General features: G+C 40.8%; 2 protein-coding genes across 4 annotated transcripts in view; both read right to left on the bottom strand.

Moving 5' to 3' along the window:
• Positions 1-1134: 1134 nt before the first annotated feature.
• LOC111609383 (tripartite motif-containing protein 16-like) lies at positions 1135-3257 on the bottom strand. 2 transcript variants are annotated; one of them, XM_023337610.1, is made up of 2 exons: positions 2732-3257; positions 1135-2650 (listed from the first exon to the last, which is right to left on the bottom strand). In XM_023337610.1, exons 1-2 carry the CDS (start codon positions 3197-3199, stop codon positions 1529-1531), a joined length of 1590 nt encoding a protein of 529 aa, XP_023193378.1. In that variant the 5' UTR covers positions 3200-3257; the 3' UTR covers positions 1135-1528. The 2 variants fall into 2 exon arrangements, with proteins under 2 accessions (XP_023193378.1, XP_023193377.1); XM_023337609.1 differs by having other exon boundaries at positions 1142-3255.
• Positions 3258-4184: 927 nt separating this feature from the next.
• col18a1 (collagen type XVIII alpha 1 chain) overlaps positions 4185-26517 on the bottom strand; it is a 78516-nt gene continuing 56183 nt past the window's right edge. For both annotated transcript variants that reach the window (XM_023337608.1, XM_023337607.1), the window contains 35 exons: positions 24634-24749; positions 23026-23052; positions 22033-22230; positions 21927-21953; positions 21791-21853; positions 21643-21720; positions 21519-21569; positions 21287-21409; positions 21020-21082; positions 20596-20640; positions 20355-20486; positions 19354-19425; positions 19094-19120; positions 18524-18622; positions 17894-17929; positions 17644-17733; positions 17424-17459; positions 17084-17143; positions 16924-17001; positions 16801-16836; positions 16666-16719; positions 16520-16591; positions 15675-15749; positions 15551-15581; positions 15310-15354; positions 15196-15230; positions 14974-15105; positions 14040-14199; positions 12973-13037; positions 12737-12865; positions 12604-12636; positions 12342-12524; positions 6438-6635; positions 5781-5896; positions 4185-5683 (listed from right to left, as the gene is read on the bottom strand). In XM_023337608.1, the coding sequence (XP_023193376.1) occupies positions 5473-5683; positions 5781-5896; positions 6438-6635; positions 12342-12524; positions 12604-12636; positions 12737-12865; positions 12973-13037; positions 14040-14199; positions 14974-15105; positions 15196-15230; positions 15310-15354; positions 15551-15581; positions 15675-15749; positions 16520-16591; positions 16666-16719; positions 16801-16836; positions 16924-17001; positions 17084-17143; positions 17424-17459; positions 17644-17733; positions 17894-17929; positions 18524-18622; positions 19094-19120; positions 19354-19425; positions 20355-20486; positions 20596-20640; positions 21020-21082; positions 21287-21409; positions 21519-21569; positions 21643-21720; positions 21791-21853; positions 21927-21953; positions 22033-22230; positions 23026-23052; positions 24634-24749 (2996 nt within the window). In that variant the 3' untranslated portion in view covers positions 4185-5472. The remainder of the gene's footprint in view (positions 5684-5780; positions 5897-6437; positions 6636-12341; positions 12525-12603; positions 12637-12736; positions 12866-12972; positions 13038-14039; positions 14200-14973; positions 15106-15195; positions 15231-15309; positions 15355-15550; positions 15582-15674; positions 15750-16519; positions 16592-16665; positions 16720-16800; positions 16837-16923; positions 17002-17083; positions 17144-17423; positions 17460-17643; positions 17734-17893; positions 17930-18523; positions 18623-19093; positions 19121-19353; positions 19426-20354; positions 20487-20595; positions 20641-21019; positions 21083-21286; positions 21410-21518; positions 21570-21642; positions 21721-21790; positions 21854-21926; positions 21954-22032; positions 22231-23025; positions 23053-24633; positions 24750-26517) is intronic.

The following is a 26517-nucleotide window of genomic DNA, read 5'->3' as shown; positions in this document are numbered from 1 at the left end:
CAATCCTAGTCATCAGACGACGCAGTAAGCTCAATTATTTATTCAAAGTAGGTTAAAATGTTTCTGAAATCCCAGCAGATTGCATCATCGAGCATGCAGGTGGCGACAGTGGAGAGAAAAATCTCCCCTTTAACGGGAAGAAACCTCCAGTAGAACCAGAACCGGACTCAGTACAATCGGCCATCTGCCACGACGGACTGGAGGTTTGAGAAGAAACAGAAGAACTGATGTAGGATTATTTTCAACTTTCATGAAAGTAAAAAGTTAATTGTAGAAGCGGAGGAGCAATTAGTTGATGGCAGCATTATCCCAGCCGATGCCCTCCTACAGGAAGGAATCGCAGCCAATCAAACGCCAGAGCAGGTGTAGCTTATATAAAGAGGAAGTTAATAGAGAAAACAAAAATTTACGTCAAAGTAACAGTAAATAATGCAAATAGAAGATAAAAAGCGTTAAAAAGTGGTCAGTTTGTATTGTAGTAGTCTCAGTCTGTGGCAGCATAGCAACATAAATATCTCAGGATGACCTATGCCAGTCAATCAGCTTCATCAAAGAGGAAAGTTTTCACCCTGGTGTTAAAGTGATCAGGGTGTCTGTCTGCCTCACAGGGATCTGGTTCCAGATAACTAAAAGATCTGCCTTGCATTCTACGTTTTCAAATTCTAGAAACCTGCAGTAAACCTGCAGTCGGTTAGGAACATATGGACCAATCAGATCTCTATAGGATGGAGCTTCATTTATTGAGAACTTTATATGAGAAAAATAAATTTAAATTCTGTTCTGGATTTAACAAGGAGCCAAAGAAGGGAATCTGAAAATGGAGAAATTTGGCCCGTTTAGTTTTCAATAAACTTCAATCTCCAAATATGGGGTCTTGGTTTACTAAAGCACGTATGTTTTCAACCCAAATTATTCAGCCTGACTGGAAAACATGAAGATCTGCATCATCTCAAAGCTAAATGTAATCCACTTTAACTCAGGTCAGAGTGTTGCTCACATTGTCTCTGTAAACATTAGGTGTGTCTGATTTTCTCCAGGACCAAAAGACACTTTGAATGAAATGTTTCTGCACTTAAGATTACAAAACTCACAATTTATTGTAATGAGGAATATAAAACATTCCAAATTTCTCCATAATCAAATACTTTTATTGAAGAAAGCAAGAGAGACAGAACAGCAGACATTTTTTTTTTTATTTAAATCTAAAGAATTTAGAAGAAGGCGGCTAGGTTAATAGTTTCCGTTTTCTTCTATCACAACCAAAAAAACAGAAGCAAGTTAATTTCATTTCAAGACAAGTTGATTAAAACAAACTCAACATCCAAGTACATCAGTACAAATATCAGTGCAGAATTATTAGCCCAGGGAAGTTTAGATTTTTATGAGGAGAACTTTTTCTCAAATAAAAATGAAAGAAAACATCGGTAGCGATATCCTTTATGACTCCTGTACATTTAAACCAGAAAAATAAAGAACAGAACATCAGACGTTATAACAATGAACCCTGATCAACAATCAGAGAGAAAATCTATTTGGGTTTGCAGAACTCTGCAGAGGATCCTGGGCCAACCCAAACTCCAGCCAGCAGCGGCTCAGTGAATCTGGTCTGGACTCTGTGGAGGAGAGTCATGGTTTCAGAGACGCTGTAGAAGGACAGAATACCTGCTCCATGATCCAGGTACACTCCGACTCTGGAGGAAAATGGACCTGAGATCGAGGTTCTGATTTTTTTGTGTATCAGTTTATAAGTCTTTTCTTGACAATCCAAAGCCCAAGATTTGTCATCACCTCCAAATAAACATTCATCTCCTTCTCCTGCTCTGTTGATATTCTTGTAAGCGACCGCTACATAAACCCATGACCTGTTCTTCTCCACCTCCCAGTAACAACGTCCAGTTAAACTCTCTCTACTCAGAACCTGAGAGCGATCAGTGAATCTGTCTGGATGACTAGAATAAGACTGAGGTTTTTTCATCCTTGTCACCTTCTTGTTCCCCTCTGATAGTACCAATATTGTGTGAGCTGTGTTTGGATCCAGTGTGATTTCACATGAATATTTCAAGAATCCAGCTCTGCTCTTTGGTTCTGGTTCTGACAGTAGAACATCCACCTCAGTGACCATCAGTGAGATGTTTGTCCATGAGTCTCTCAGGACGTCCTGTAGTTTCTCTCTGAGCTCTGACACAGCTGCTGCCACGTCCTCAAAGTGTCTCAGAGGACGGATGTTGATGCTGGATGAGTGTGTAGACTCACTGAGTGCTGGCAGTGAGGGGTAGTTGAGGAGAAACTGGTTGTGATCCTCTGTGTGTGAGAGCTGCTCCAGCTCAGCGTCTTTCCTCTTCAGCTCAGTGATCTCCTGCTCCAGCTTCTCCTGAACATCTTTGACTCGACTCACTTCAGTTTCCTGCTGGGATCTGATCTGCTGCTTCACATCAGAGCTTCTTTTCTGGAGGAGACGGATCAGCTCAGTGAAGATCTTCTCACTGTCCTCCACTGTTTTATCAGCAGAGCGATTGATGGCCTCCACCTCCTGTTGAAGCAGCTTCACATCTTTCTCTCTGTCCTGGATTCTCTGCTGGATGTTTCCTCGTCTCTCCTCCAGCTCTCTCTGCCTCTCAGTCCTTTCTGCTGCAGCTGACACTGTGTCATGGCCTTTATGTTCATCCACAGAGCAGAGATAACAGATACATTTCTTTTCAGTGCGGCAGAAGATATCGATCACCTTGTCATGCTTAGAGCAGATGTTCTCCTGGAGGTTCTCGGACGGCTCCACCAGGTCGTGTTTTTTTAAAAGAGCTGAATCATGATGAGGCTGAAGGTGTTTCTCACAGTAAGAGGCCAGACAGACAAAACAGGACCTGACGGCTTTTAATTTTCTCCCAGTGCAGACATCACAGGGCACATCTTCAGGTCCAGCATACCGGTGATCAGCAGGAGAAGCTTGGAGTCCAGTCTTCTTCATCTGCTCCACTAAAGCTGTTAGCATGGTGTTTTTCTTTAGTGCAGGCTTCAGTGTGAATGTCTCCCTGCACTGAGGGCAGCTGTGGATCCTCTTCTGATCCTCTTTATCCCAGTGGGATTTAATACAGTTCATACAGTAGCTGTGTCCACAGGAAGTAGTCACTGGATCCTTCAGTAGATCCAGGCAGATCGGACAGGAGAAGGTTTCTCGGTCCAGCTGAACTGCCCGCTGCTCCATTTCTCCTCTCAGCCGCAACGACTGTTGGTTTCATTTCCTGAAAACAGAAACAGGGTTGAACTCTTGATCTGCAAATCACGTGTCAGTGCAGAGGCAGCAGCCAATCAGCCTTTTATCTTCTTGTTTGAGCAGGAAGAGGACACCTGAAGTAAAAGTTTAACTGTCTTTACCGCAGTGTTCTGTTCAACACAACTGACAGCAAAACTTTATAATTATAAATATGATCTGCTCTCTGTAATCATGGACATAACACCTGTGTGCAACCTTGTGTTTCTCTGCACTGCTGTGACAGACATCTTCATAAAATGAGTGTAGGGGGTGAGAGGTGCATGAATACTCTATCGCAACTACGGTCTGTGGGAGTTTTTGTGGGAGTAGTTATTGACTCAGACCTGAAACTTCAGAGCCACAGTCAGTCGGCCTTTTATCACCTGAAGAACACCTCAAGGGTCAAAGGAAGAATTTACCAGCAAGATTTAGAGAAACTCATCTATGCGTTTATCTTAAGTCACATTGATTAGTGCAATGGTGTTTTCACAGGTGCAGCTGATCCAGAACGCTGCTGCTGGAGTTCTCACTAAAACCAGGAAGATAGAGCGCATCACACCAGTCCCTACACTGGCTCCCTGTAGCTCAGAGAATAGACATTAAAATACTGCTGCTAGTTTATAAATCACTGAATGGCTTAGCGCCACAACACATTACAGGTCTGCTGTTGTCATAGCAACCTTCCAGACCTCTCAGGTCTTCTGGTTCTGCTCTGCATCCCCAGAACCAAACATGGAGAAGCAGCATTCAGCTTCTATGTACCACAAATCTGGAACAAACTTTCAGAAAACTTCAAAACAGTCGAAACACTGAGTTTCTTTAAATCAAAGCAAAAGTCCTGCCTCTTTAGAGTCGCCTTTGATTAGATGCAACACACCAAAATGAATGGTTAAATCTTTCAATACAACTCAAACTTGTTTATAGAAAAACACAAAAGTAATTGAAAAAGTCTTTAATTCAGTGCCTGGGTGAAACAGTACAGTCATACAAAAAAAGCATATTCACAGATACTGTTGAGACGTCTGAGGCCAGGAAAGGTATGAAACTCTGACCTCAACATCCTGGTTTTTCTGACAAATATTAGCCAGTTTGCTCAAATGTTTCAATGTGGTAAAAAGAGCAAAAATATTTATATGATCAACATTTAATTTAAAAAGAGCATTGTCCCCTGGATGACCAACATGAAAGATTTTAATTCAGTTAAATGTACCAGCTTCTGGAAAATATCAGCAGAAAAGCCTGTAGTGGTGGAGTGTGTGATAAGGCACAGTTTTAATCTTTTTGTATAAGGTTGTGTGAAAATAAAATGAGTATTATTTTTGCATTTTATAACTTCATTTAAAAATAAATATCTATTTTCTTTTTTTATTTTAAAATAATCCTTATAAATTTGCTGTAGTCCACCATTACCCCAAGTCCAGAGGAGGTCACACTTCCGCTAATCCGCTAATATCCGAGCTAATTCTTTGTTTAGCACTTTAGCATTTTTGCTAACTATTGTTTTTAGCGCACATAGCTTCTCCTAAAAATAATTTTCTAAAGCACCAATTTAGTTGGCTGTCTTGTAAACTTTCACTTGAATAAGGCTTATGAAAACAAACATCTATTTGAAAACAAGATGTGATTTATAAAAGCAATAGTTCAACGGTGGTTGTAACTCTGCAGCAGCTTTAGCGTTAGCATTTATTGTGAAAATGTTTCTGTATAAATAAACTGAATTGATTGCGCTTTAGCGTTAGCGGGACTAGTGTTTGAGTGGTGCTTTAGGATTAGCATAGCTAACATCTTATCTAGCGGTGCCCCCACTGCCCCAATCTATGCTGAAGATGAGAAAATAAAAGTAAAAGCTCAACTCCTAAAAGAAATGCTAAAAATTGGAGGATGGATGAAGACACACAAAAAAAACATTGATAACATAAAATTTAACACAAAAAACAAACATGTAATATACAGAATAAAAAAAAAATAATTTGAGAATGATACTTTCTGCACTTAAAAGAAAATATGTGCCACTGCTCTGGAGATAAAGGACCAACAGTTTCCTGCTGGATCCTTTTCTTTAGCGTTTCTGGATGCTGGCAGGCAGGAAAACCCCTTGGGGGGCAGTTCGTCCTGATGTTTACAAGCTGCGTTGGCAGAAAAATTAAAAGAAGGGGGATAAAAATTTACCAGCTGAGTTTACAAAATGTATTTAGCTAGGGCCCTGAACGCACAGGATGGATTTATTATTTGGAGGGCGACGTGAAGGCGTTCTCGATGCAGAGGACGATGTAGGAGCCGGAGCAGCTGCTGGGCATCTGCTGCAGGAGGCGGCCGCTCTGCAGGGACGACGCCAGGCCCGTCACAGCGTGCTCGCCCGCTCGCCACGTTTCACAGTAATGATCCATTTGCCGGTGGCCCTTTTTGCTCGATCCGTGCCAGACCATCTTCTCTGGCCTGGAGGGGGAACAAAAAACAAACAAACAACTTTAAATCAGGCGTGGAAACAAACACGGCCACGGATTAAAATCTGGAACGGTTAACAAAGACTCACCATGCGCTGTCCCTGAGGATGTCTCTGCCGTCAAACGAGTACAACGATACATTCTCTCTCATTTTGTTGCTGTCCTCACTGAAGATGGACTCCCAGCTGCTGAACAGCACTTGGTTCTGAAAGGAGAAGGAAGGAAACGGTCAGACTCATAAAAAGAAATCCATGAACAAACATTAAATCATTTCAAAGCACCAGATTCAGAAAACAATAGATTAAAAGCAGCGACTAGAGTAGCAATTAACTTTACTGATGCAAATATTTTCCAAAAAATACATTCCTGCTCTTTGTGTTTACTTTGACAAAGTTGATCAAGTTATTTGACAGACTGGAATCTCTGTAAAGGTATTTGAGATTTCAAAATGTTAAAAAGTGACAGGTGAAAATAGATCATCACTGCATCTTTTTTGACACAGTCAAAATGACTCTAGTACAGCCTCTTCTTGGGAAGCTAAACACCTAGCCCTAATGCTACTTGACATGGTATTGATTAGTGTTTGCAAAGACCCAATCATGGAGCAACATCTGTTTTTCTCTGTTAACTTTTGTTGAAGTTTGTTCATTTTATGTTTTACAGCTTTTGTGGCCAGTTCTCGTAAAAATACATTTTAATTCGATTTAGCTAGATAAGTAGAGGATGTATCTGGACAGTTGACTTACCTTCAGGTTCATGATGGGGACTCCGTTCCTGTCCGACCTGCGGACGATGGTGTAGAGGTCTTGAAGCTTGGAGGACAGGAAGGCTCTGAACGTTCCCTTCAGACCAACAGCGCGAGCCTGCTGGAAGCACAGGAAGTCCGCCCCGCGAATCCCTCGCATGTTGCCGGTCTGGGGCGCGTTCAGCGCTACGAGGTGAAGCTGAAAGAGAAGAGAGGCTAGCGTTAGCTTTTTATTTTAAAATATTTTCTCACATTGCAAATTTATGTGACAAGGTTTGACCAAAGCTGGTTGTCAAGTTAAATTGCTTGGAGAGTTTATGTTTGTGATGGTAGGACAGATGAGGAATGTAGATGGTCTATTGGTTGCTATGGAGATGTGCTGATGGTCTCTGTGTTGAAACAATAATCACACTGCTGACGTTAGCATCCACACTTTAATGGTCGCCATTAACCGTTAACAACTTGCGTTCCGCACTCCCCACACACGAACCCCCAAGGACCCCAGATCTAGCCCCGCCTCCCCCTCCTTACATCTCACACATGCGCAGTATGCTACTTGCAACTTAACAATCTCCCTTCTTTCTTTAAAGAACACATAACAGGCTAAAGAAATTTTTAGCATTCTAACTTTACTTATTTTAACTCCATTTACTTGAACTTAACTTATGTAAGGAACAGTAGTGTTTGTTTTAATCTTTAAATTGCCATTTCCCTTTACTTAAGGCTCTCAGCAGTCCAAGAGCAGACGCCCCCACTTTTGTTAAGCAGTTGGCAAGTTGGTCTTTGGTAGGTGTCCATATGATTTCCTGAATTGTCCCAGAACCCATAAGTTCTTTGATGCTGCTGATCTCAAGCCGGAGTCTCTTTTCAGTTACACATTTTGTGGATTTGACAGCATCAAGGAGGGAATGGTTGTCCGTTACACAGGTAATGGGTAGGATGTTGCGCGTGCCATCACCAACCATGAGCTCTGAATAGAGTGTAGTAAGAAAGACAGCACTATCAATCCCATCTGCTAATGCTAAAGTCTCTCCAGCTAACGTGCTACATACCACTCTCCTAATCCGTCTGGATTGCCAGCATATGGGTGAAAATTTTCCATCTTCTCCCATCAGCATGACAAAATGTCCTCCTTGTGTCCCTCCATCTGAGAGGTTTCCCATTGAGGAATCGCTGAACACCACTAGCTTGTGGTATTTGCTGTCTCCTAAGCATTGGAATCTAAGGGTAACTTCCTCAGATTTAAGTTTTCTGATCAGTTTGTTTGCAGAGTGTAATGTTTGAATTGTACCATGTTTTGTGTTTGACGCCAGGATAGATATGTCACACATGATGTCAGGTCTGCTCTGTCTTGCTACCCACAGAATCTGTCCAATCTTGGATTTTAACATGTCCATTTCTGTGTCTGTTAATGGAGCCTCCCGCTGTGGTGCTCTGATGGGATCCATAGGAATGGGCTGTAGGTTTTTAATGTATGCACGCTGTTGTACTCTGATTTCATTCTGCAGAGAATGAACCTCCATTCCAATGTAGTTGAAGCTGTTATGTTCTTCTCTTCCAACTTGAAAAGCAGTTTTCAGTTGGGGGATAATAGCTGAAGAAAACCTGTCTGAACCACCCCATACAAAGTCATCTACATGGCATGCAAGAACTCCTGTCACCTTACAGAAATCATCTTGCCAGTAGAAGACAGCTGGATCAACTTTTGACACAGTTCCTCCCAGCTTCTGCATGGTTTCTTTCACCTTGTTGTACCAGAACAAGGAAGCATCTGCCAAGCCATAGACACATTTATTTAACTTCCATACGATTCCTTCGCTCTCTGCCTCTTGAGGTGGACGGAGATACACATCCCGTGTTAAATCTTTACCTTGCAAAAAGGCTGCTTTGATGTCCATAGAGTTCAGCTTCCATTTATTTTGGCATATAACAGCTATGACCATCTTTAGAGATTCAGAGGAACAAGTGGGTGAATCCTTAGGAAGTTCTTGAATGTTAATTTCTTCAAAGCCTCTTGCAACCAGTCTAGCTTTGGGTACTATGTCTACTTGTGTTTTCTTGAGTGTGCACACCCACCTCGTTGATATGCATTTCTGACCTTCATCTTTTTCCTCCACAAATACATTGTTTCTTTTCCAGTTCTCAAGTTCAGTTTGTTTAGCGTGTGAGAAGATATCCTCGTTCACTACTAATATATCATCTCTGTTGTCAGTATTGGCCTTGACATTTTCAACCACTTCGAGGTTGCTTACTTGTCCCATATCAATGGATCCTGTGGATCCAGCAATTTCCTCTGGCTCAGTATATTCTAAGTTGTACTGGTTTTTGTGTTTCCCACTGGCTTTCCCTGCACGGCTTGTTATTTGTCCAGCATATTTTTGACCTGTTTCTTTGTCTGTGTATTTAATTCCTTGTCCAGCTTTTAGTTTTATTCCTTCACTTATAGTTGTGTGTGTCAGTGGGAGACCATCCCCTTCAGGTTGTACTGGATCACAGAAGGATTCACTGTTTTCTGCAACACCAAGTGATTCATTGCTTGTTGGTGCCATCTCCTTCTCATGTTCACTTTCAAAGTCATGTTCTTCATCAAGTACCGCCGCTGGTGTCTTTGAAAGGTGGTCATCTGTTTTAAATGGATTTTCGCTTTCGCTTTCCCCTAGTTTCTTTTGTGTCTCATTCATTTTTTTTAGTTTAGACTGGTGTACTCTGACATACGTTCCACCATGCCTGACGAATATTACTACACCATCTTGGCCAATAACCACACCTGGCCCTTTCCACTCCTGACAGTCTGTACGTTTATAATAGACTTTGTCTCCTGTTTCATATTTGTCATCTGTGGGTCGCAGCTGTTTTCTGAGGGCTCTTCGGATCTTCTCAGAACATTCAGCCTCAGCAAAGGCTTTTCTCATGCCATGCAGTGTTGCAGTGTGATGACCCATCCATGTGTTGACATCAGTTTCCAATGCTGGAGGTCTATCAATTAGAACTGAAGGCAGGTTTGGATTTTGACCAAAAACAAGTTGATAGGGACTGTAGCCATGTACATTGTGCATGCTGTTTTTTACCATCAAAGCCCAGTCCAGAGCCATTTTCCAGTCACATTTGTTGTCTCTCTTTACCTTGAGTAGCATTTCAGTGAGAATCTGATTGTGTCTTTCCAGTAGGCCGTTGCTCCATGGACTGTATCCAGCAGAGGCTTTAACCTCAATGTTAAAATGTTCAGCCATGTCTCTTATTTCTTCATTGTTAAATTCACCTCCATTATCAGTGAATAATCTGCGTGGTGGGCCATGAACGCTTATCCAGCAGTGAATAAAGTGCTTCACTATCTCTTTTGGTCTTTTTGTGGTGATAATACTCCCTGCACTGAATCTTGTAAAATGGTCGATGGCATGTAGATACCACAAACCTGGCTCAAGCTCATGTAGGTCCACAGCTACAGTTTCATTATACGTTGAAGCCATGGGTAAACCCACTGCAGGTTTAGGTTTTGCTCTACTGTACCGGATGCATATTTCACAGTTTTTTACAATTTCCTTCAGGATTGTAATGCTTTCATCATCGGTGTTGCCTGAGCAAGACAAGAGCTTTTGTAGTCTGTCAACTGAGGCATGTCCAAATTGTTTATGTAGCTTTAGCAGTACTGTTTTTTTTTTCTTTGGTTGTTATATTTTCTGTCACAGTGAGAATTTCATCTTCATCATTTGGTGTCTCACTTTGTTTAAACTGGTTTTCATTATTGATCTTTTCCTTTCTTAAGTTTACACAACAATGTCCAGAAGATGTCAGTTCAAGTTTTACAGGTTGGTCAAACATCATTGCTTTGTCTTGAGCAATGTCTAAAACAGCACTCGCTCTCTTCAGTGATGTTTTGCTCAAAAGCATCGGTATATCTGCTGGAACTACTTCTGTCTCAATGTTGCATTTAGTTTTTCCTATTGTTGCAGGAATAGTCACCTTTCTTGTGGATTGCACCAGTTTTCCATCCCCAAACCGGAAAGGTCTTGCACTCTTTTCATCTTTAATCTTTATTAATTCTCTCTGTGGCAGCCCACTTACATAATCTGCAAGCCATTTTTCACCACACACAGTTCTTGTACAGGCAGTGTCAATCACAGCAGATCCCAAAGCTTCTACCATGAATATCTGTGTGTCAGATGGGAATTCGTCTGAGAACAGAGTAATATTACATTCTTCAACATTGTCTTTTGATCCCTCAACATTTGTTAGCTTCACATGTTCTCTTTTATTGGGACAGTCTTTTGCCCAGTGATAAGTGCTCTGACATATTGCACATTTAGTTCTTCTCCCATACTTGTCGAGTGGATTAGTCCCTGCAGCTGTTCTTGGGCTTTGCTCTGAGTTAGAACTCCGTTCACGCTTGCCTGTGTATTTGGTGAAAAAGGCTGAGTCGCCCTCTTGTGGAGGATAGACATTATCACTGAAGATTCTTTTCAAAGCCGATTTCATGTTGTCAAAAGATACAGTGGAACAGGCGGTAAGAGCTAGCTGTTTGTCTTTAACGTTTAGCCCCGCGGTGTCTAATAGCTTGAATGCTAACACTGCATCCGGTAGTTCCATTTTGAACTTACGTAACTTGTTGTACCGTCGTTCAAATTCGATAATGTAATCCATCATGGACGTGTCGCCACGTCTGTCGATCCGATCAAACTCCGTGTAAGCTTCGTACTGTCGATCCTTTTCTTCTTTTAAAAACACTGAATCCAACTTGTTTAAAAGAACGCTCATTCCTGTATCGTCGTTGAGATGTTCCGCAGCGATTTCCAGCGCGCTTTCTCTCGCTCTTCCTGATAGCGACAGGGTAACCGCTAGGGCCTGCTTCTTTTTGTCCAAGTCGGTAACAAGTCTCCAGATTTCAATTTCATTTTTCCAACTTTCGTAAGACGTCTTCTCGTCGAACGGTGGGGGAACTTTGTAATTTCCAGCAGCGGCCATCCTCTGCTACCAATGTTGAAACAATAATCACACTGCTGACGTTAGCATCCACACTTTAATGGTCGCCGTTAACAACTTGCGTTCCGCACTCCCCACACACAAACCCCCAAGGACCCCAGATCTAGCCCCGCCTCCCTCTCCTTACATCTCACACATGCGCAGTATGCTACTTACAACTTAACATCTGCTGAGCACTGGAGATGTATTCACCTCTCTTACCATCTTCCTCGCAGAAAGACAAACCTGGATCTTCGCCTTGTTGGTCACAGTTTGCTAAACTTTCTTTAAAGTTTAACTGACTTTAACTAAGTTTAACTAAAATCAAAGTCAACTTTGCGGATAAAATGTGTAAATTGGTCTCTAAGGTATCTCTATGCTATCCTTACGTTTCTACGCATATTTGTGTGACTGTTTAATTTTGCAACGTTAAGCCTAAAACCGTCTCAGTGCTGCCCTCTTTGGTTTAAACAGTGGCTACTGCAGTTGAATTTTCTTACTGGTTCCAATGGTTCAGCCCCGCGATTGGGTATAAAAAAGCTTCACTCAGACACACGCCCCCTTGTGGTGAATCAGGACTTTTAATAGCGAACATGGAGAGCAAAGAAGTCTCCAATAAGACCGAAAAAAGTCGATAGATTTGCTGCCCGCTAGTCATATTTCAGATAAAAATTTGCCAAAGGGTCTCGCTTAACCCTCTGTGATCATCCTCACACTTGGCCACGCCCTTCAGTGTCACTTGGCTTCGTGGGGCTTTGCTATAGATGTGGAAAGGTTTAGACCAGTAGATGTTTCCTTGTAGCCATGTTCTGATGAACATCAAAACAACTCTGACTGAGTATAGTGGTATGTTATCTCATCTTTCCCATTTTAAAGAGTGGTTAAGAGAAAAATGGTTTCCGTTTGGTCATGTTTATATCCAGTAATGTGTTTTAATTGTTGTACTCACTCCTGATTCTGACGAGTCAGCAGCTGGCGCCACGGGGGGGCTGGGCTGCCGCAGTGGGGGTTCAACGGGTCGGATAACCACGCTGCTCTGGGAGTAATGGCCCGCTCCGTTGTTGGAAGTCCGTTCTGGGGTCTGGGGGTACACGACCACTGGTGGGGGCTGCACTTCTGCCACCTCGTTGCCCTTTACATGAAAAACAAAGAGACTCAGAGATCAGAAACGAGTCGGGAAACGTCAAACTGAGTTACTCTTCAAAACGCACCAGATCTCCAAAGAAGGTCCTGTAATCTCCGAGCTGAGAAGAAAAACTGCCGGTTAATACTTTACATTAAACTCTTTGAATATTATGATGACACAGATTCATGGAAATTGAAGCTGAATCTGTGAAGACGTACGAGGACTTGTCGAAGTCCATCGCGCACTCTCAGGTAGAGGTCTGCTTTGTCCAGGATGTAAATGAGACTTCCCTCCGGCTGCTGCCTGGCCGTCGCAATCAGGATGTCATATGACCTCAACACCGTCACCTGGGGAAATAACTAACCATCTTTAGAGCAGAAATAACTTAAACAGTAGGTGCATAGCACATTAGCTGACAGATATAAGGTCATTTAAAATACAGGGATATTCGTACCCCAGAGGAGAGGCCAGGGCTTCCAGGTGGGCCTGGCGGACCAGGAGGTCCAGGAACGCTGACAGCTTCAAGTCAAAACACAAACAGAAGTTAGTAAAAAAGTCTGAAATAGTACATATCTGTACAAAAACTCCCAACCAGTTCCTCCTGGTGTTTTGGCTCTAAAACACTTTGGTTTACAGAGGAAGACTAAAGGAATTAGATTCAAGTCTAAATCATTATTCCTCTACTACCGTGCATGTTGGTGCTAATATGCTGTACCAGACTTTTTATTTTTATTTTGGTGTCATCTGTTTGGATCCATCAGTTTTTAAAATGATAATTACATATTCAATTGCTTTCAGTTTTTATCCGATGCTTTCACACCTGATAGTCTGGTAGACTGGACTGGGGACCGAAGTTGTGTCATTGGTTACAGTTTTAGCTGCTGTGGTTCTCTGTCTCTCTGCGCTGAGTCAAACTAACCAAACCCTTTGAGCAATCTGTTCCCTCCTGGCTTGTGGGGGTGCTGCACCAACAACCACTGAAGGAAGCGACAGAAAAACCTCTGAAAAAGACACTTGACAACTTCCTTCCTTACAAATGGGAAACAAAAATGTAATGTCAGATTTTTGTTTTCAGATTTTTCGATTCGAGTCTCTTGTGTTTGGCTAAAGACCACAAGCTGTTTCTCCTGCTAGCACTAGACTAATGTATTTGTTTTGGTTGCATTTACCCAGAATGCCCTGTTCTGTAGTCCACTTCCTGCTTTTGAAGCGGTCTCCAGTCCGCTTGGTGTTCATACATGCATTGAAACCGTGCCAAAGTTCACTTCATCCACACCAATGTCACAGTTGGTGTCTTGCAAAAATAGTTTCAATCTTTTTCTTGCTTTCATTACAACACATTTAACAAGCTGATTAATGTCGCTAAGTTTTTAACTTCAACTATTTAATTTCTTCGTCCAGTTTGTTTCTCTGAAACAAACCAGCTCATGTGATCACATGACCCAATATTGATGTCTCATGATGGAGGTCTTGTGTTTTCTACAGCCTGGCTAAAAACAGGCTCAGAAAGAAACTACTTACGATAATTAGGTCTGTATGTTCCAGAAAATGAGGGATTCCCAGGAGGTCCTGGAGGTCCAGGTGGTCCTGCTGGTCCTGGACGGCCATCATAGCCAACACCTGGTGGTCCAGAAGGTCCTGATGGCCCAGGAGGCCCAGCTATAGACTCTCCCTTTGGCCCCTAACAGGAAAGGGGAAAACAGATCAGGGTTTATCTTCAAAAGAGATTCTGGTGCTGAAACTAAAACCACTCAGACCAGTGGTAACTTGTTATGAGGGATTATGTTTTACTAGCTCACACGTTCCTCTTCAGGTTTCACCATTTCACTTTGCTGTTCTTCATTAAACAGGCACAATTTATTGTCTGGTAAATCAGAATTTGTACTTCTTCCCTTTCATTCATTAATATAGTAAATGTTAATTTAACAATTCTTTTCATGCTTATTCTTTCATTATGTTTAGGTTTGAGTTTGGCACTGCTAACTAAAAAGGTAGCTATGCTAACCTTAAAATACTAAATATTATTTCCATTAAGGGTAAAGTGTTTTATCAGTATGGCATTTAAGAGAAGCTAAGCTAAGATTCAATTCAAAGTCCTTGAAAGACTACAACAAATTACATTTTGTGTTTTTCTGTTGGTCCTGTATGTTTCTGCTTTCATATAATGTTGGAGTTTTCACCCACTTCAAAATAAGAGCATGAATAAAAACATCTAACTAGCTGAGAACACGCTATCATTAGCAATAATTGCAGATTCAGTTTGAGGTTGTTTTAAATCATGTCTGAAAGGTCAGCTCCACATGGTTGACTCGAACATTAGTTTCCCCCAATTACCATGTTGGTATTGCATTTAGCATTAGCATAGCTAATGTTTATCGTTAGCGCAGCTAATGTTTTAGCTAGCAGTGCACACCATTGTTGAGCGCTGTAATTGTGCGGCTCCCTCTGAACTCACTGGTAATCCTGGGTTTCCTGGAGGTCCTGGTGGGCCCACTGGTCCTCCAAAACGTGGGTCGTAGTATCCACCACCTGGCTCTCCTTTCTCCCCCTTCACTCCTAGATCTCCCTGGTCTCCCTTCAGCTCATTCTGTCAAAGAACATTATGATATTTTGTATGTTTACTGCCATCCCGAAATCCGAGAAAACTAAACTGAGGTGAAGAGATGAGGCGGGTTACCTTAAATGTGTAGATATCAAAGTTTGACGCAGTTCCTGTGAGGAAGAGGAGGAGATACTTTAGTGATGAAGATACTCCGGAGAAGGAATAGAGAGATGAATGTTTCAGGATTACCTGGGATCCCAGGAGATCCACGCTCTCCTTTTTCTCCCTTTACCACTGCAGCACAAAACAGCATTTTACAACATTTTAGTGCCATAAAAACAATGTTTAACGTCTGATCGCCCACTTTTATCACACCATTACTTTATAGGTCAGAAAGCAGTCTTAAAGTTCCCAGAATATAACATTTAAAACCCTTGAAACATGCTTATAAATTATTTAATCTATTAACTTTGTTTTATGCTGCACGTACCTTGGTAACCCCTTGAGTTTTCATCAAAGCGCTAAAGAATGAACAGAGGGACAGAATCAGTTTGGAGGTAGATGAGTTGCATTTACTTGACATGGAAAAGTAGACCTGGCTCTTTTGGACTCACATTAAAGCGATCTAGAGCAATGGCTGGACCTGGTGGTCCGGGAGGTCCTGGAGGTCCCGGTGGGCCGGCAACTCCCTGTAGGAAACACAGGACTTTATGGTTGGTTCAGATTCAGAATGAAACGCTGCGTAGGTAACAGGAACAGTCTGTGTAGCTCTGACAAAAACACCAAGATATGGCTGAACGTTCCCATCCAACTTTTCCATCTCTTGATCTTTAAACTGCTGTCGAGTAAAGCTCAATATGTTCCCAGTGGTCGGCATATTACTGGCATATTGACTTTCCCAGGCCATGTTTAGATGGTCAAACAACCTTTTATCAAAGCATTATTTCATTTTGTGGCAGGTAAACCAAGCCCAAAGCTGTTTTGAAAAAGAAAAAGTCAGATAGACTCAGGCTGATGTTAAAGGAAAGCTAATATGCTTCCTTCACCAGGGTAGGATAGGTCTATGGGCGATGCATTACAAACAACTTTCCACAAAATCATTCTTAGTTAATGACATTTTAGTCTACTCAGTTTTGCCTGTTGAACTGGGGTTGCTAGGTGACGGGGCAGAGCTTTGCTGGGGTTGCTAGGTAACGGGTCGGGGTTGCTAGGTGAGGAACTTTGCCTGCTGAATTGTGACGTTGCATTCTGGAGGTTTTTTCAAATGGATCTTTTTTCAGACGGCAACAAACATGAACTCATTACCAAAAAACAGCTGGGTGTTCTTTTGGTTTTTTTAAGTGCTTGTAAGTGGTTGTTTTTAGAAGCAGTTGAGACTCAAAGAAGAAGTACAAAAACGTGCAAAATGTGATTTTTTTGCATAATATTTATGCAGTACAAGAAAACTAATCCAACTTACCGGGTAGCCATAACCTGCACCCCCTGCTGGCTCTCCTTTTTCACCCTTGTATCCATTCACACCTGGACGACCCTGATGGATAAAAATCACTAATCATTCTGATGCACTTTAAAAAGCCTCAGAAACTCTGAAATAAATGTACTCACGGGTCTTCCTGGCATTCCTATTTCACCTTTCAGTCCCGGAGGCCCCTGAGGCCCCTGCAACAAGACAAAATAATATAATAAAACATTGAATAAATAATTGCAGACACTTTAAAAATCTTAAAAATACAAACTTACAGAAGGTCCAATAATTCCTGGCAGTCCTCTGTCTCCCTAAAGAAACAAAGTGGAGATGATTAGCATAGCAAACGGGAACAAGAAGGAGCTAATGGGAATAAACAGACGGATGATGAGCCTCACCTTGGTGCCTGTTAGGCCTCCCAGATACAAAGGATTTCCATCTGGTCCAATTATCAAGCCTGGCTCCCCTTTTTCACCCTGAACACACAAAACTGATGATGAAGACGATGGAAACGATTAGCAGCTTGATTACCAGATGATATAAATAACAGGAGTTCACCTTCAGGCCATAACCTGGTGAACCAGGGTCACCTCTGTCCCCCTTCGGTCCAACGGGACCCTGGCAAGAGAATAAAAATATTCAAGTGAGAGATTTAGAAATAAACAACCTCAATCATTACAATTAGCCATGCAGGTCAGCCTGGAAACTGTTGTGAAAATCATTGTGTTGAGCCTACAAATATTTTTTTGTCATTTTTTAGATGTGGTTAAATGTTCTGTAACTAAAGTCCAAGTATTAAAAATATTATTTTTCCCCAACCCCTACCAGTGAAAAGTAATTTTAAATAGAGTATAAATAATAAAGAACAAAGGAATCAAATAAGACATTGAATGCTTACAGGAAATCCAGCTCTCCCAGGTAAACCAGCCACTCCCTGAGGAGAACAAGAAACCAGTTTCTTCTTAAACATTCAGTGAAAATACAGAGACCTGATCAACTCATCCTGATATTTACCAATGCAACATGATGGAAAAATACACAAACTGTCAGCTGAAGTTAAACATTTTAGGATTTAGAGGCTGAAATGGGCTGAAGTTTGTTGTTTTATGTGAGCTCACGTTGTCAGATGGCTGGTAGATTATTTGTCCCGGTGATCCAGGTGGACCAGGTGGGCCTGGGAGTCCGGTTCCATCTCGACCGGGATCACCCTGGCAAAACAAATGAACCCACCAACTAATAAATGACTATTCCATCTGGTATCACATACAAAACAAAGCTAATTAAACCACGAAAGCAACATAAAGCCGTTCTGTATTAATGGTAAAAATTTCACATAGAAATGTAGCTAAGATCAAATATGAAATTTACCGTCTCGCCTTTGTCACCTCTGTCACCCTTTTGTCCCTGTGAAGATGAGGAGAAACAAAATTTTACAGCTTTATAGATCAAAAAGCACTGCTCCTTTAAATATCCTGCCGATACTTGGGGTATGATATTTGATGCTGACATTATATGACATTATAGTCATATAATATATGGACATTAAGCCCTTAGATATGTTTTAATTTGTTCCTGTATGTTTCTTGTATGAATTGTTGGGGGAAAAGAGAGAATGTGAGAAGAAACATGACTGCTGTCGTCACCCACTTCAAAATAAGAGCATGAATATAAAAGTCTAACTAATTGAAGAATTCTTGACCATCGATAACCAAAATTTTAAAACAGACGATCTTTATTCAACTGAAAGTTTACAAAACATCCAAGAATTTATCTGGGAAAATTAATTTAGGGGAAGCTAAGTGGACTAAATGTTTTCAAAGTTAGCCAAAATGCTAATGCGCTAAACAGAAATTTAGCCCTGCTATTAGCTGATGAAGAATTATTTGCAGTCTATATTTGTCCATTAGCTGAAGCACTTTTGACCTTAGAGGCGTCTCAAGGTCACTTTCTTAGATTAAATTAGCTGGTTTTGTAATGTTTTAAGCAGATGATTCTCACCGGCGGTCCTGGGAAGCCATCCAGGCCTGGTAGTCCGTCTCTTCCTGCCAGACCCTGCTCACCCTTTGGACCTTGACTACCTGGGAAACCGGGTTTACCCTGCAATGGTAGATTCAAGTTATACAACAATGGGAAGGAAAGAAGAAAAAACATCTGAACCTTTTGATTGACTGAGGAAAAAATTAGCCAAATTTTGATAGGATGAGAGATACTTTGAAAGTTTTTTCCGGTTGTTACCAACTTCAGAACATTAACTAGACTTGTTACAGTAGGACGAAAGTTGGGTTTTATTAAAATGTAAACAAACTTTAGACCAACACTGTAAAAGAAGCAAAATATGTTACATTTACACAAAAAATGTGAATTTGTCTGCTTTGGTCTCAGCTGTCTGCCAAAAATATTTCACATTTTCCAGACTTTTCAACATTTTTTCAAAAGTTTCTTTGCCAATTTTAAAAACTTGGAGGTTGTCGTTTAACATTTTCATCTTTAATCTGAAAACTGACGAACTCTGGCAGAAGGTCACCTTTTGTCTGTTCTTTTAAGCTTTTATTGTAGCTTGTTACTTACTGGGTGTCCAGGTAAACCAGGAGGTCCCTGAAAATACAACATGTACTTTGGTTATTTGAAACACAGCCAAAGTAAATAATTAACAGGTGCGTTTTGATATTCCTTTTCATTCAATTAAATTATGATTATTTTAACAATTTTTAATAAGCATTTCTACCCTAACAGATCAGAGATGCATTTAGGGCTGATTTAGTTTAAATGTAATTCTTGTGCTGAAATTCAATCCATATTTTATTAGACTACTGGAGTAATTAAGGTACCTGTATCCCTTCTGGTCCTCTGACACCAGGAAGTCCATTAGTGTAAATCCCACTGGAGTCCTCCATGTCATCCTGAAGAACAAGAGAAAATATTTTAGGGTAAAGAAACGCATTAATTATGAAGTGTGTTTATCTGCAGGTATTGCTGCTAGTTAGCCCAAATATTATGTTGTTGCATCAGGAATCAGGTGTTATCAGTGTTAAAGCAAAAGCTGTGCAGCTTGATTAAGAAAAGTTTGCTATACTTTTGGTTTTCACCGGACTTTGTTGCAAAATCGAGAAATTTCAGCCCAGCTTCCTGTTTAATGGCTCACAGAAAATTGGACTGTATCTGAACTGGCATAACTCATAACTTCAGTGGTTTATGCTGTATTCACAATTTTCTGCACTTCACCATTCAAGATTTTTGATAGTGTAGCCTAGCATATTACAGAAAAGGCGGGAATTACCATAGCGACCAGTGACTATGCTTTTTAATCATTGTCTTGTTTCTCATACCACAACCACTCCATCCCCCATAAGTGTGTTTCTTATAATGGCTGTTTCCATATTGGTATTTTCCAGAAGCTAATGCTACGCGCTAACTTCAATTCAAACTATTTCAGCTCTTGGATAGACTACAACCCTTGAGCAGTAATTTAATTTTGACCTTATAGTTTACGTGTTCTATGTTCTCTTTTGACATTGTGTTTATATTTTTTTTCTGTTTTTGATTTTGTACCTGAATGTGTTTTATTTGAAATAAAGTTAGGAAGAATGTCAACAGAAGTAAATTTAGCAGTTTAGAATTGATCAGAAAAAATAATTTAGGGGGAAGCTTAGTGTGCCAAACATTTTCAAGGTTAGCTAAAGCGCTAAAAAATAGACCTGGTACTAGCACATCAGCAAATTAGTGGAAGTCTGTCCTCCACTGCATACTACTTTGTTTAAGCATGCTTAAACAACATGCTTTGTTTAGGCATATCTGCTTGTTAATTTCATTGCATGTTAATTGGACTCACAAATCCAACCCGATGACCTGGTCCTGGAGGCCCAGGAGGTCCAGGAGGACCAACTGGTCCCCTGGGTCCTGGCAGACCAGCCAGTCCAGGCTCTCCTGTAGGTCCCGGTAAACCAGGTTCTCCTAGAGATCCCTGTGGAGTAGAAACATGGCTCTTAAAAATTCACTTTTGTCACTTTTCTAGTTAATTTCACAATAAACTTTTCACCTTTAAGTTAAAATGAAAAATAGTGATGTCACACCTTTTGTCCAATTGCTCCTGGGAGTCCAAGATCACCTGAATCCCCCTAAGGACGTAACAAAGGAAAAAGAAATTTTTTTTATTCACAGCAAAATTAAAACTTGAATCTTTTATTCACCTCATTAAGTTTTTTAAAAAGAGACCATTTTTTCAAAATCATGTCCTAAAAAGCTCTGCTAATCCACCTCATTTGCTTTTTTCTTTACATTTTTGTTGTATTGTTAGAAGGATGGTGGAGTAGGGGATTTGATCATTATCTGTTATAATCAGTGGAAGAGATGGTTTGACAGACACCAAGTGTTTTAATTCAAACTTTCAACTAAAAATCTATTTTCTACATTTACAGGCATAATCATTGTTTGCTGCATGTTATTAGATGGTATTAGCATTTAAATGATAAATCGTATGTTCCAGTACATCAGTACCTTTTCTCCCCTGGGACCAGGAGCTCCTGGAAGACCATCAGCACCAGGTAAACCAGGCAGACCCTAAAGTCCAAAAGATTTGGTTGTCGGAACTTGATTTTGGTTAAAGCGTTCTATCATCAGCATAATCAGGCAGTTTGTTAGCATGAAAACAAGAGAATGCAGACGGGTGAAATCCTGTTTTCAGTGGGAAACCCTGCATCCACTCATCTGGATGCTCCTGATTTCCTGCAGTGGTTTCTGATTGGAGAGGACTGTTCCACTTACAGGTTGGCCAGGTGCTCCATCTTTTCCTGGAGGTCCAACAGCTCCAGAGTTCACAGACGTGCTTGTTGAGGAAAGCCCAGGAGGACCTGGGGGACCGGGAGGACCTGGGGGACCTGGAAGTCCCTGCATCAACAATTATAAAGATTCAAAATATTTCCTCCTCCAATAGATCCAATGGTCCTTGTGGTGTGACTGACGAGGACCAGAGAAGGCCGGTTCTGTTTGTTCTCACCCGAACGGAGACCAAATCAGGGAATCCAGAGGCCTCCATGTCCTCGAATGTCTGAAAGATTTGTTTTAGAATCAGCTGCAGAAGGCAGGAGGAAGTTTTTACCTCATAGCAGGATGTGACTCACAGATCTGTATCCTGTACCCGGTGGTCCTGGAGGCCCTGGGGGTCCTCTGAGGCCGGGCTGGCCCGCTCCACGGTCGCCCTGTATGAACCCGCCTCATTAGGACTTAAACTGAAACCCTTCAACAATCTGCAAACTGGGTTTATCTAACCTTCTCTCCTTTAACTCCTGCGTCACCCGGAGTTCCTGGAAACCCTGGAGGTCCCTGAGGCCCCTATTTAAAAAACAAATATGATCTTCGGCCCCTGAAACATCCTATTTTGAAAGAAAAAGCAGAAACTACATACAGTTTTTCCATCTTCACCGGGGTCACCCTACGGGAACAGAACAAAGACCTGAGTGACTTTCAGCATCTCCAGAGAAGTCGCACGTCTTTCCTTCAGATCCACTTACTGGTTCTCCATCTTCTCCTGGTGGCCCCTGAGGCCCTGCCGGTCCAGGCGGTCCGCGCGGCCCAGGAACCTTCGAAACAACCGACCCATCTTGGTCAACTGAATACTCGTTTGCGGGTCCTGGAGATCCAGGGGGCCCTGGTGGTCCGGGAAGGCCTGGTTCACCCTTTGAACCCGGATATCCAAAACCTGCACTGCCCTGGAACAAAGGAAAGGTCCAAATCATGACACTTCTAATACTTTTTGATGTAGAAATCAATAGATTAAACTAATTTTTATAAAAACGCCACACCAGAAGTATTTACTTTGGAGCCAAAGTTTTCAAGCTGGATATTTAGTTTGGAACTAAACCTAATTTTTTTAATGTTATGAAATTATTGCTGTTAATGTTACAAGTGGTACCTCTACTCATGACACATCATCAGGGGTCCAAACATATCTGGGGGCTTACTGAATATTTAGTTTGAAAAATAAATGGAAATAAACATTTTTGACAAAAACAGCCATCTTAGTCATATTCAGTGCCATAGTGGGTATTAGTGGTTTTTTTTATAACAATAAAAAAAAAAGTAATAAATACTTAATTTAAAAAGGTAGATTTAGCATATGAGGGACCGGGAAACTGTAAAGAACATGAAAAAGTAAACTGAAAATAATAATGAATCAAAATTAACACAAAAAATAGAAAAGAAAAGACGGTTTGGGTATATTGGTCAGATTTCTCATTTAAGCCTCTCGGCGCTCAGGCTTGTACCAAACCATGTTTACTGTTACACCCTCATAAAAACAAGTTTATAACATCTTCATCTCAGAAAACTCAGAACCGTTTGTCTCCCTTCATATCAGGTCAAACACAAGAAGATTTTCTCTGTTCATGTCTGTCCATCCGCTATGACAAAAGTCGAGAACAATAACAAACTTTTTAATCTGCTTCGTTGCTTCATATTTAATATTTTCAAACTAATCGGTAACCTGACAGGCAGCTGTAACTTACCTTTGCTCCTTTTTCACCTGGTTCTCCCTGAAAATAAAACAAAAAAGCAGTGATGTAAATTATAATCCATTTTAAGAGTACAGTAGAAATCGCTGTAAATGGGAAAATAAAAGTACGGCAAGTAACTTTTGTAAAACTTTCTGTTTTTGTTTAGCAAATGGCAGGTGAATCCACCCAAACTTCCAGAAGTTTTCCCTTTTTTTCCTCAAAATATTTGAGTAAAATGAGAATAAGCTGCATGGTTTGGTGGTTTTGACTCTAGGGCCTCTAGCTCCCTCTAGTGTTGATTTGGTGTAACTCGACTACAAATTGCTTTGGAAGGCTTTTACTAATGATGTAAAAGCTAAAATGTCAGAAAAATTGCAATATTGACTCAAATGAAATATTTGCTAATTTTACATGTTATACTGTTGCTCAATGCTTCTTCCATACATAAATTATTGTGTTGCGAAACTTGTATAAAACAAATACAAAACCTCCAGAAGAAAACTATCCAAATTATAACTGATTATTTTCATCCAACTAATGAAATATCGTGTTCTTTAAAATGCTATGATTTTGTTGACCTCAGAACAGCATTAACTATGTGCAAAGCCTAAAATAAGTTCCTTCCAAGGTGTACACAGGAGGGTTTTGAAATTAATTTAGGAATTAAGAGAGAAGAAAAGGATTTATTTACAAAAAAATACAGTCAAGATGAATATTAAAAATAATTGTACTTCAGTTAGAGGGATTCAGGTGTGGAGTAATTGTTGTGAGGAGTTAAAACCGATTTTCACAAAAATATACAAGAATAATTAACTAACAAAAATACAATAAGGTTTAATTTCATGTTCATCTAAACTCCTTTATTTCTTAGAAAAATATACAGGAAACAGGGTTTCCCTCAGTGTATTGTCAGCCTGGCGGGCCACCAGGCTTATTGTAGGTTTTTTAACTGATGGCAAAGTTGGATTACAGAATCTCTGATATAACGGTTGGAGGCAGAAAGGCGACATAATGTGGTCAGTATGTGAACGCATAAGGAGACAGAGGTCAGCCCCATAACCACTTCCTGTTTTACCTTCAGCAAACACAATCACAAGTCACAGATATAAGATCTAAACATTTTGGACACTTTAATTAGGAAGAAACAACTAAAGTGCAAAAAATTAATATTTAATTTTTTTGTTTGCTTTTTTTAAGACTTTATAGTTACTGGTTAGGTATTGTTTATCATGTCTTCTAATAACACATAATTACCAAGTGATATTTTCAAATTTCCTGTCCACTTTTAAACATTTTTAGCTCAAAAACACGGTGGGCTGCTGGATGACTGGCATCCTCGCCCCTACCACCGGGCTTAGCATGTTTTCCTTGGGAAAACCCTGAGGAAAGATTCTGCTGCTTTCATTTTGATGATCCTTCATTTATAACACAGTATCAGTTTTTTCAGTCTACACTTGGTGTTCTTGTCACTGAGAGGAATTTCAATATTGTTAATTTCTGTACTGGTTTTGTTTGTTGACTTGTGTATGGAAAGGTTAAAAATTGGTGTAACTGCAGCTCCGTATTTTTCCCTTTGGAAGGGATCCTTGGATAAAAAATGCTCCGTTTTCTCTGGCTGACCTTTAGTCCGCGGTTTCCCCCTAGGGAGCCGGAGCCTGTGTCTCCCTTCGGGCCCGACGGGCCTTGATCTCCTTTCTCTCCTCTGTCGCCTTTTTCTCCTTTAGCAGCGGCTGCACCTGGAAAGCATAACCACGGGACACATCCATTAGCATCCCGATGAAAACCTCTGGTAGATGATTAATGACTGCATCCCAGAGAAAGACAAACAATCCCTGATCCCAGAAGGAGAAAGGAAAGGAAGCAGGATTCCTGCTGTAATTCTGTAGTTTAGAGACCAGGTGAAGTGGAGGTACGTCTCCCACCTGCCCGTCATTTGACCCAATTTGACCCGACATGCTTGATATCCCGATAAATGAGTCACTTTCAGTAAGCCAGGTGTGAAATGCAGCCTGCTGCTCCAAGGAATGAACTCTGGAAACATGACTGAGGCTAAATGTCGGGTTATCAGTTAGAGACGTCACTGCAGCGTGAAATAAACTGATGCCACCTCCTGGCTTTAATGGCCCACTTTAAAACATCAGTTCATCCAAAATGGTTTGCAGAATCTTCCTCCTCCTGACCCTTTTTTTTCTTTAAATCAACATTTTAAAGAAGGCCAATATATATATTTTAAGCAGCTAACAGAATATTCAGTTTTTAGATGTGCTTCACAAACTAGTGTCAGGATTTTATTAATGAATGTTATCGGGTTATAACCTTATTTTACACTAGTTGAGGTTTTATAATCAGCACATTAGTGGAAGTGTATCCACCACTAAATTCACCTAATAGCAGAGCTAATTTTATAGCTTAGTGATTTTGCTAACTTAGCCTGTGGTTAAGTTAGCAAAAATACTGTTGGTTTTGGTGTCTCTGTTTCCTCTTCACAAAGCCCCATATCAGTGGTGGGCACAGCTCTGCTAATCTGCTAAAGTGCTAATACTGGAGCTAACTTTTCGCTTAGCGCTTTTGCTAACTTTGACAAAGCTTAGAGCACTTAGCTTTCCCTAAAGAGCTAACGTACTTGGCTGTTTGGTAAACTTTCAGTTGAGTAAAATTCTTTTGAATTTTAGTTATTGATCATTAAGAATTCAAGCTTTTAGCCTTCATTCAAAATAAGAGCATATTCATACTCTTATTTTGAAGGGAATGAAAACTGTTTACTATTTTCTTTAAGTCAAGACTAAAACCCACCTGTTTAGAGTTGCCTTTGATTAGTAGTAACTGGAATATTTCTCATTATATTTGGATTTACTTAATTGATGGCATTTGACAAAACATTATTGCTTGTTTCGTAATTGGTGGCTGTATGATGTTTTTCTGATGTAAAGCACTTTGAATGTTGAAATGTGCTCTACAAATAATCTTGGACCAAAAAAGAGCTTTTTTACATTCAAGACAAATGGACTGGAGTTGGATTAAAGCGGACCAAACAGGGCTGGTATGAACGTACCCTTAGGGTCTATATACTCTAGATCAGGGGAGCCCAAAGTCGGTCCTGGAGGGCCGGCATCCTGCATGTTTTAGTTCTCTCCCTGGTTTAACGCACCTGGATCAAATGATGGCTCGTTAGAAGGCCTAAAAAGAACATTGACATGCTGAAAAGGCTGTTGGTACCACCCAACACATTCTCACTCCCGACTCGTCATATATTGACGAGTTGGGACGATTTCTGACCAAGTCGTCGCATATTGACGCGAAGGGTAACCCCTTCGCGTCAATATGCGACGACTTGAACAGGGTCCTTCAGCGTCATATGTTGACGATTTGGGAAGGTTACGTGTTTTACGTGGATTATTAACGCGAAGGGTTCTTGCAACCGCTGCCGAACCTTCAAAACCTGACGATTTGGTTAGATTTAGGGCAAAAATTACGGTAAGGCATAGGGTAAAACCCCTCGCGTCA

The sequence above is a fragment of the Xiphophorus maculatus genome, chromosome 7, assembly GCF_002775205.1.
Source record: "Xiphophorus maculatus strain JP 163 A chromosome 7, X_maculatus-5.0-male, whole genome shotgun sequence".
In the NCBI taxonomy this organism is placed as follows: Eukaryota; Metazoa; Chordata; class Actinopteri; order Cyprinodontiformes; family Poeciliidae; genus Xiphophorus; species Xiphophorus maculatus.
This window is presented reverse-complemented; position numbering and strand designations above follow the sequence as displayed.

Bases quoted from the DNA above. Each gene is read 5' to 3' on its own strand.
- LOC111609383 (XM_023337609.1), bottom strand. From the start codon at position 3,199: ATGGAGCAGCGGGCAGTTCAGCTGGACCGAGAAACCTTCTCCTGTCCG.